The 9,571-nt window shown below is 46.7% G+C and overlaps 1 protein-coding gene across 1 annotated transcript; it reads left to right on the top strand.

Moving 5' to 3' along the window:
• The first annotated feature begins 6,663 nt into the window (after positions 1–6,663).
• On the top strand, positions 6,664–6,990 carry SMCP (sperm mitochondria-associated cysteine-rich protein). The gene has a single exon (XM_012658504.1). It carries the CDS (start codon positions 6,664–6,666, stop codon positions 6,988–6,990), a length of 327 nt encoding a protein of 108 aa, XP_012513958.1.
• The last annotated feature ends 2,581 nt before the right edge of the window (positions 6,991–9,571 follow it).

Here is a 9,571-nt window from a genome sequence, read left to right as displayed (position 1 = left end):
TAGAAAAATATTTATGTATATACTAACATATATTTATCTTATTTGTATATATCTCATACATATATTCTTTCTATAAGAAAGGGAATATACTAATGTATTGTTTACTGGATTGTTTATTTCATTTGATTACATAGCTTGGAGAATTGTGCGTATCACCTACAAATAGACTTTATGCTTTTATTAGCTATGTAGTATTCTATACCATGGCTGTAAAGTGAAATTTCACTAACAGATTATGAAAATACCTGTCTCTCACATATTCACCAATAATTAATGTGATAAAAATTTCATATTTTTTGCCAGTCTGTCACGGAAAAGCCAGTGTCTCCTGTCTTCTGGTTTGCATTCCTTTAATTATGAGTAAGCATTTCTTCATAGGTTTTTTGACCATTTACACATCTCTCTCTCTCTCTCTCTCTCTCTCTCTCTCTCTCTCTCTCCCATCTCTGTACTCTGCCCAGAAAGAGCTTAATTCTTATAGATTAAGACTTTGATCTCAACTACAATGCTAGACACTTTGAGAGAGGTGAATGAGTTCAGATATTTTCAGAATAAATTCTGGAGATAACTACAAGCATGAGGACCTAAAGAAGGTAAGTAAAAAAATCAAATACTTGAATAGGCTATTATAGAATGAAAAGCACAATTCACATACTTCCCAGGAGTATACCCTTAGGCCTCGGCAACTGGGGCCCTTGTCCTGGCCCCACACTTTAGAATCCTTCTCTGGCTCCCCTCCGGCCATGACTCTCCCCATAGGATGATGAGTCCATAGGTCCAACATATAAGCCCAGAGCTGTTGTCTCCCAGGACCCAAGAATCCCTGTTCAAATGGCTCTGAGACTCACTCAGCCAACACTGTGCTCACCTCTAGCTCTCAAAGGCCAAGAAATGGATGGTTTGAGAGGTCAATGTATGAACAGAACATGGATGGTGTGGCTAAGGTGTATGCACTCATGCACACCTGAGGTCCATGCACATCATGGTCAGGATGGAGCTGGGAAGAGGAATAGAACTGGGGTGGCCCCCACAGGTCAGAAGCCTCCATTCATGTTCTTCCCAGTGCCCTTCAAATGTTAATGGCAGGCCTGTTTTCTAGCAGAAGTTCCTAGTCACTGCCCTCAAAGAGACCATGCTAGAAGAGGAAAGGAAGAGAACAAATGTAACCAAATGCTTCTCTTTCCCCACTATTTTAGGTGATTAAATTGATTCAGTTTCAGAATCATCTATGTGGCAAGTGCTGAGCCAGATACTAGGAATATCAAAGAGAATGGAACAGTGTCCCTGCCTCTGACAACCCCAGTTTCTCCTCTGTTTAAAACCTTTCACTGGTTCCCAGTGTCTTCAGGATAAAGTCTAAACTTCTTCTTTTGGCATACAAGGTCCTATTCAACACAGCCTTACCTACTTCTGTAGCTTAATTTCCCCCTCTCCTTGCTCCCCACTCTGTTCCAGCCACACAGGGCTTTTCCCCAAAACAGTCCACGTTTTCCCATTGCTAGGTCTGAAAATGTCCTCTCAGACACACCCCCACGTCCCACTCCCTGTCTCCCATTGCCGAGTCTCAGCTTACACATCATTGCTTCCAGGAAGCCTCTCTGACCCCTAAACTGAACCCACATGAACCCATGGCACCCTGAGCTTAGCCTATTGTCATTCTTACCACACGGTACCAAAGTTGTTTATTGACTTGCCTTGATATTGAATTAGATCTTTGAAAATGTGAACTACATCCTATTGAGCTACACTTCAGTTTTTAGGCCAGATTCTGGTAGATAGTGGACACTCAATACAAATTTGTGCTTTAGGCTTGTGTTTGAAGTGACAGAATGCTTATGGGTTAAAGAGTTTTCTTTCAGCAAATAAAGTAAGAGGGTCAGACTCTCCAGCCAGCAGGGGGTGCTGGTGAGTCAGCCTGCTGCTCATAGTCATAGAGTCTTGGAGAGAGAATTATGGTGTCATAGAGGCTTAGAATCTTAGGCTCTTGGCACTAGGAGGGCAGGGAACTCATTTGGCTCAGAACACTTTGACTTCTGTTAGTCATGGACTCACTAGGCCGCTGAGGAAGATCCACCACATCTGCTAGACCCAGTCAAGGGAAGACAGTTTCCGTGAGAAGTCAAGCATGAAAATTGTGAATTGAGGACTGTGTGACCAGACCAGGAAACGCGGAGAAACCTTGTCTTTTGGGTGGTCCTCCTCCCATGGCTTGTTCATTCGTTCATTCATTCATTCATTACTTATTTGCTTACTGAGGCCAACATAATGTCACGCAGTTTGTCAGGTACGGAACAGTGGCGGGCAAGATAGTGAGGACACCCATGCTCATGAAGCCAGCACAGCAGAGAGATCAGACAAGTAGGGAAGTAATGACTATGATAAAAGTGCGATGAGAAGTACAGGGGTCTCCAAGAAAGCCCATCAGGGAGACAGAGCCTATAGGTTAAGGAAGTTTTCCCCCAGGGAGTGCTGTTTAAGTGGAGACCTTAGGTTTGGATAATACTGAATGAGGCTGTGGGGATGGAGACCGGGGAACGGTGTTTCAGGACAGGGCAGAACACGTTCAAAGATCCAGAAAGGGGTGAGTGGGATCAGCAGGTGTCTGCTCTGAGCCAGTCTGAGGATCAGCCTGAGAGGACGTGGCTGCAGGTGACGCTGGGCTGGTGCACAGACGTCTAAGAGAAGGTAGGGTGTTTTGCCAGGACCTTAATGGACCTGGGTTTGGCTCTACGTGGATCCTCACTAAAACAGAGCACTAAGACCTAAAAGGATGGCCCTGGCTCTGTGCCACAGGTGTTATGGCACAATCTGGCAGGTTTCCTGGGACAGGCTGTGTGGAGCTTTGTGAGGAAGGAGGGAACATGGGGCTTGGGGAGAATCTTGTCCTAAGGAGAAGAAACTGTCTCACAGGAGGCAGGGTGGTCCAGGCAAGTTTGTTGGGAAGGAGAGGAGGTTCTGAAAGTGGGAGTGTTCAAGGAGGGTTAACTATTCCTGGATTAAAGGAGGAACATCTGTCAGGAGGCCAGTGACTAGAGGTGCTTTCTGATTAAAGGAAAGCAGGCACTGTCCACCGGGCAGCAGGGAGACAGTGGAGACAGTGCTCGCTCACAGGGCAGGGACCTGCGTCCAGGGTGGGGAGGCTGCTGAGGGACTTAGCATTGCCCCACCTATGCCGCAGGGCGCTGGGCTGACTCTCGACCTGCTCTCCATCTTCCACATGGTGCAAGCTCCACTTTCAGGACTTATTCCTAGGACCTGACCACAGGGCTCATGCTTGGAGGGGATGTCTGTGGGGGAGCCCCTGGATGGGAGTCCCCAGTGCCTTCAGATGCCTCCACACCCCCTGGTGGCTGGAATGAGAATTGCTTTTGTAGAAACAACCCAGCTTGTACCTGGAAGGATGGATCCTACCAAGCTGGATTTCCCAGTGGCAAAGAGACTCTGAACACTCAAGTCAGGGCACTGACCATCAGGGTAGAGAAAGGTAAACCACAGTCATAGAAGGGGAGAGAAAGACAGAAACAGAGTGAAAGACTGGAGAGCGGTGGAGAGGCAGAGAGAAGAAGTGGCAAAGGAGGCAAAACCAAACACAGACAGAGAGAAACAACAGAAAACGAAACCTGAAGGGACTCGCTCGTCCCCCTCCCCTCTCAGAGCCTGGTCTTAGGTCTGGCCCCTGAGGGAGAAGATTCAAACAAGGAGACAGAGACGGATATCAGGGTCCCTGCACACACCCACACTCACGCCCATAGGCTGCAAGGCTGCAAGGGCACCCGAAGGACGTGTGCCCTTGCTCTCTCTCTCTCTCTCTCTGTCTCCCCATGTGACACAGCTTTGAACACTGTAGTGGTGGTAGACAGCAGGGCACTCAAGGCCCTTCACTCTCTCCTTTGACCTGTTTTTATGCTGATGTGTCCCTGTCCCATTTCCTTTCTCTGTGCCTCCCGTTGCTTGGCCTCTTGCCCACCTGCTCCCTCCCAGGCAAGTCAGGGCGTTGCAGGGCAGGTCTCTGCCACCTCACTCAGCCTCTTTGCAGCTTCCTTGACCTGGGAGGAGGGACTGTGACTTGTCCCCTCCCCACCCCTTAGAAATCTTGGCCTTGTGTCTTCCTCTTAAAAGGGGAATCCTCTTCCGGAAAGGCAGAATGAGTCCTAGAATAACTGGCAGGCATTGGAGTCACAAGTGAGTTAAAGTCAACCTCCCAAGCCAAGAAGTCATTTTCCCCTTTCATGCGGGAACTGCCTCTGACCCGGTTTAGGCTGCAGCCATATAGTCAGGGCTTGGGAGTGTGGAGGGTTTAAAGCAGGTGGCAGGGTCTTGCAAGGTGACCCTTCCCAAATTTCTCTTATTCCTGGTGCCCTAGTTTAGAAAATTCAAAGCGTAGGGGGCCTTGTGGGCATTTCCACCAGGGAACTCTCAGACAGCGTCAGGGGACACAGTACGGCCTCCTTGGGCACAGGCCAGGGGTCTCCCACAGAGAAACCCCAAGGCAAGGCTCTGACTGTTCAGAAAGCTGAAGTGGAGAAAAGTTGGGCTGGGCTCAACCACGGCTCATCAGTTTGAAAGTTGCTGCTTCCATGGGTGGAGATATCAGCCACACCTGACTCAGCGGGACAGTTTGTACAGCACGACCTGGATTTAGGTAGATCCCCAGACAAAAAGGGTTGAGTCTAAGAGCCTGACACCTGTCATTTAGGACAGCCAAAGCCCTGAGTCTTCCACTTCAGACAGCAAAGTAGGTCATCTGGCAGGTGTCCTTTAGTAACCACCCAACTGGAGAATCCTGTACACCTTCCAGGGAGGATGATACAGATTTCAGTCCTACAGGGGTGACCCTCAGGAAGCCTTTGATGGGAGGAGGGATTTGTAGTTCCTGTCCCTAGGAGTCCCTCTATCTTGAGGACACAGAAAAGAACAGGACAAAACAGCAAGAGATGTGGCTTTCTAAGCATCAGATAGAGCATCTGGAGCAGGTCTGGCAGGAAGTGGCCCAATGGCAAGGAGGCAGGGCAGGCATGGGATGGAGGGCAAGGAAGGGGCCACTGGGAGGAGAGAGGAGCCCACAGCTGAAGGAGGCACCTGCTGTGAGGTAGTCACTCATAATTTAAAGGGCTCATAAGTGAGTCCAAGTAGTCTCAACTTGATCCAGCTAAACCGCCATCATCACAAACCTCTAGTTCTTCCTTTTGTGCACCTATGCTTATGCACGGACGCATGCAGACATGTGCATGTGTGCACACACACACCCCACATGGATGGACAGGCATGTGTGTGCTTAGAGGAAAGCCCACAGCAGTAACTGGTTCAGTTTAAAAAAACTAATTTGGGCCAGAGGCTTTTCTCACAAATCCTGCGAGTGTCGGAGGCCAGAGGGTGGTTGCACATCAGCTGTTGTCACTCCAAGTCCCACACCCATCCTTCCCACTCGGTGACAGGGCTCTGATAAGCCTGGGCCCTCCCTCACGTGGGTGCATGCTGTGGGCTGAGTCCCCAGTGGGGGGTATGTGCTCATTTCCCCTCCTTCTACATCTCCCCCAAGACTGGGTAACAACCCTGCTCGCTGCCTGCTGACTCCCGGCCACTTCTAGACCCTTCGTCCTGGTCTGAGGCCACAACAGTGGCATTCATTCATTCATCCATGTGCCATAGGAGGAACAGGGTAAACCGTATAGGAGCTACCACAGGGGTCACAAATTGGGGCCTAGGCCTAAGGACCTTCCGGGGAGGACTTGATTTCCGGGGGGGAAGGAGGGTGGGTTGATAGAAGCAAAGAAAGAGTTGTTTTGGTTTTTTCTACTCCTAGAAGAATTGGGAAATTACAAAAGTTCTGAATGGCTGAGTTTGAGGACACCTACAAGGTCCAATTTCTCCCTCCTCAACCTCACCACTGCCCTTTTATAGAAGAAGAGATAAAAGCCCAGAGAAGTGAAGAGAGAGCTGCCCAAGCCCTGTGGCTGGGGAGTGTAGACCTAGGCCTGGAAGTCAGGTCCTGTGATGCCAAGAGCAATGTCCTCTCCATTCTGTCTTGCTGGCACCACCCCAGCAGCAGCCAACCTCTCATGTGCTCAGTGCAAAGCGTGAGATGGTACATTCAGGAGATGTGTGACAGATGGTCACCCTAAGTGCACGTGAGTCCCCGGGTGCCACATCTGAGACCAGAACAAGCACATGCTTGGGCTTGGGGTGGGGGTGGGGGGATGGAACCTGGCTTGAATCCACTTATAAGCAACTGAGGTAAATCTCTGAACTTCATTTGTCCTCATACGTAAGGTGGGGTCAAAATGCCTACCTCTTAGGCTGGTAGCAATCATTACATGAGATAATGTCCATGAAGTGTCTGACACTTGACTCAGAATCAGTCTCCTGAGGATCACACCATTTCTCATTAGATAAGAGACCTCAGGCAAATTTCTTACATATTCTGGTCTTTTGATTCTTTATCTGGCAAATGGCTCCCTGGTAAGGAACAAACATACTGACATATACAAGGGCACATATTTATGGGGCTGGCTGTGCCCCCTGCTTTCCTAACCCTGGTCTGAGTCATCACCCTGAAGATGGATGTATCTGGGGGTTAAGGAAGGAGGGGATTAAAGCAGGTACCCAGCTTTCCTTCTGATGACAAGATTCTTCTCTTTTTTTCTAGGATCTCCAAATCTCCAGATGTGTGACCAACCGAAATGCAACCCAGGCTGCCCACCAAAATGTGATCGATGCTGCCAGACAAAAGGCAATCAATGCTGCCAACCAAAATGCCCTCAATGTAGCCAGCCAAAATGCCATCAGTGCTGCCAGCCAAAACCCCCATGTTGCATTCAGGCCAAGTGCTGCTGTTTGGAGGCCAAACCCGAGTGCACCTCCCCTGACAAGGAGTCTGAGCCCAACTCACCCGAAACCCAGGGCAAGGGCTCTCAAAGCCAACAACAGCCCCAAAGTCCACAAACTGGGCCCCAACCAGGTTTGGGGGGACAAAAGAAGCCAAACAAGTAGATTGTCTCTGGAGCCATGTCCCCTATTTTGAAGGGTCGGGGATCACTGAGGGTCTAGCTCAGTATGTTTAGAAAAGCTACTTTCCCATTGACTACCATTTCCACCCAACTAGAGGCCCTGATTCTTTTCATAGCCACCTGGAAATGTAAGGTTGAAAAGGCAGGAATCATCTTCCCTAGTGATCCTGACATTCAGACCGTACAGAAATAAGAGCAATGAAAAAAGAACATTGCCTTCCTTTGTTCCTTTATTTAACTGTGAAGCCATCTCATCAGTCGGGCCTAAAGTCCAGGAAAATATTCTGGACGCGTCCTGAAGGACCAAGGAGCCAGAAAACCTGAGTCCTGGAGAACAAGGCCTCTGCTGAGCTAGAGTTTGGTGACTGACTCAGTGTGGTATTAAAATCAAAGTCCTGCATTCCAGGAACCCCTTCTCTCCCAGGAAGATGGTTGGTCACCCAAAGTGCAAGAATCCTAATCTCTCTCAGGTCCTCGGTACCACCCTGGACTCCAGACCAAGCAAGAACACATAAGTCCCAGGGGATGATTCCACTCCCTCACCATTCCCAATATTTTAGGGGAAGGTAGAGTTCCTAGGACTAAGCAAAGCACTGTGGCTGGCAGCAGGCAGTGAAGTCTTCAACAGCACTGGCTGTGTGGCAGAGAGTAGCATTCACAGAGCAAGTTGTTCAAACTCTTCGAGGCTCTATTTTCTGATGTGTAAAATAAGGATAATGTTACTTCAAAAAGTTTTTATGAGAATTAAAAGAGCTAATTCATTTAAAGTGCTTAACACAGGGTCTGACACCTAGTGGGTAGTCAATATAGGGTTCCTCTGCCATCAGGGCCTTATTTAACTCCAAAGAAGCCACCATGCTTCCATAATTTGTCCCCATTAGTCTGGATGGGCAGGTAGAAATAGAGAAATCAGCCTCATTCAGCATACTTGCAAACTTCAATTCTTACTGCTTTTTTGGTGTATGACTGACATATCACCTCTAAAATTTTTGTAATGCCCATTTATATTCCCTCCCTCACACCTCTCCCTGCCAACAAATCCCTAGAAAACAACTGATCTACTCTTGTCCCTACAAATTAGTCTGCGTCTTCAAAATTTTACATACGTAGAATCACACAATGTGTATTCCTTTTTTTTTTTTAAACCCTGAGGATTTATTCTTTCAATGCAGGTCTCTTTGGTCCCCTAAATGCCACATATACAAACTAACTCAGAACTGCAGTTTCTATTTTGGTAGCGTCTAGGATCTAGTAAAGCATTTTTCAGTTACTTGGAATTTCAAGTTGAAATTACTCTATGATCTGTGGGCTACAAAATGAATGTGTTAGAAGGCAGGAAAACAACATTAATCTTATACATCTCCATCAAAGCTCTTGAGTGACTAGGTATATCATCAATGAGCAGTAATATTTTAAAAGGAATCTTTTTTTCTGGACCATATGTCTCAAGAGTGGGCTTAACAGAGATGCAGGGATGGTTCAACATATGCAAACCTGTAAATGTAATTCAACGTATAAATAGAAGCAAAAACAAAGACCATATGATCCTCTCAATAGATGCAGAAAAAGCATTCAATAAAATTCAGCACCCTTTTATGATAAGAATGCTTAACAAAATAGGCATAGACGGGACCTACCTAAAAATGATATAAGCCATATATGATGAACCCACAGCCAACATCATACTGAATGGGGAAAAATTGAAAGCATTCCTGCTTAAAACTGGAACCAGACAAGGTTGCCCTTTATCACCACTTCTATTCAGCATAGTGCTGGAAGTCCTGGCCAGAGCCATCAGACAAGAGAAGGAAATTAGGGGCATCCAAATGGGGACAGAAGAGGTCAAACTATCACTCTTTGCTGATGAGATGATCTTATATCTAGAAAACCCCAAAGATTCTTCCATGAGACTACTGGAATTGAAAAACAAATTCATCAAAGTCTCAGGTTACAAAATCAACGTACAGAAATCAGTAGCATTCCTACACACCAACAAGAGTCAAACTGAGAACTAAATCAAAGACTCAATACCCTTCACAGTAGCAAGAAAGTAAAATACCTAGGAATACATTTAACTAAGGAGGTAAAAGACCTCTACAGAGAGAACTACAAAACACTAAGGAAGGAAATAGCAGAGGACATAAACAGGTGGAAAACCATACCATGCTCATGGGTTGGCAGAATCAACATTGTTAAAATGTCTATGCTACCTAAAGTGATCAAGGCAGTCCCTATTGAAATACCAACATCATTTTTCACAGATCTATAAAAAATAATTCAATGCTTCATATGGAACCAGAGAAGACCCCATATAGCAAAAGCAATCTTAAGCAAAAAGAAAAATTGGGAGGGATCAATTTACCAGACTTCAAGCTATGTAAGCTACAAGGCTATAGTAACTAAAACAGCATGGCACTGGTATAAGAACAGAGACAGCGAGCAATGGAACAGAACTGAGACCCAGATATAAAACCGTCCTCATATAGCCATCTAATGTTTGACAAAGCAGACAAAAACATACACTGGGGAAAAGAATCCTTATTCAATAAATGGTGCTGGGAAAA

The sequence above is a fragment of the Propithecus coquereli genome, unplaced genomic scaffold (genome assembly GCF_000956105.1).
Source record: "Propithecus coquereli isolate 6110/MARCELLA unplaced genomic scaffold, Pcoq_1.0 Scaffold59, whole genome shotgun sequence".
Taxonomy (NCBI): Eukaryota; Metazoa; Chordata; class Mammalia; order Primates; family Indriidae; genus Propithecus; species Propithecus coquereli.
The sequence above is the reverse complement of the archived record's forward strand: the minus strand, read 5'-3'. Positions and strand labels throughout refer to the sequence as shown.

What these genes read in the sequence shown, in the direction of transcription:
- SMCP (XM_012658504.1), top strand. Translation starts at nt 6,664, where the DNA reads ATGTGTGACCAACCGAAATGCAACCCAGGCTGCCCACCAAAATGTGAT.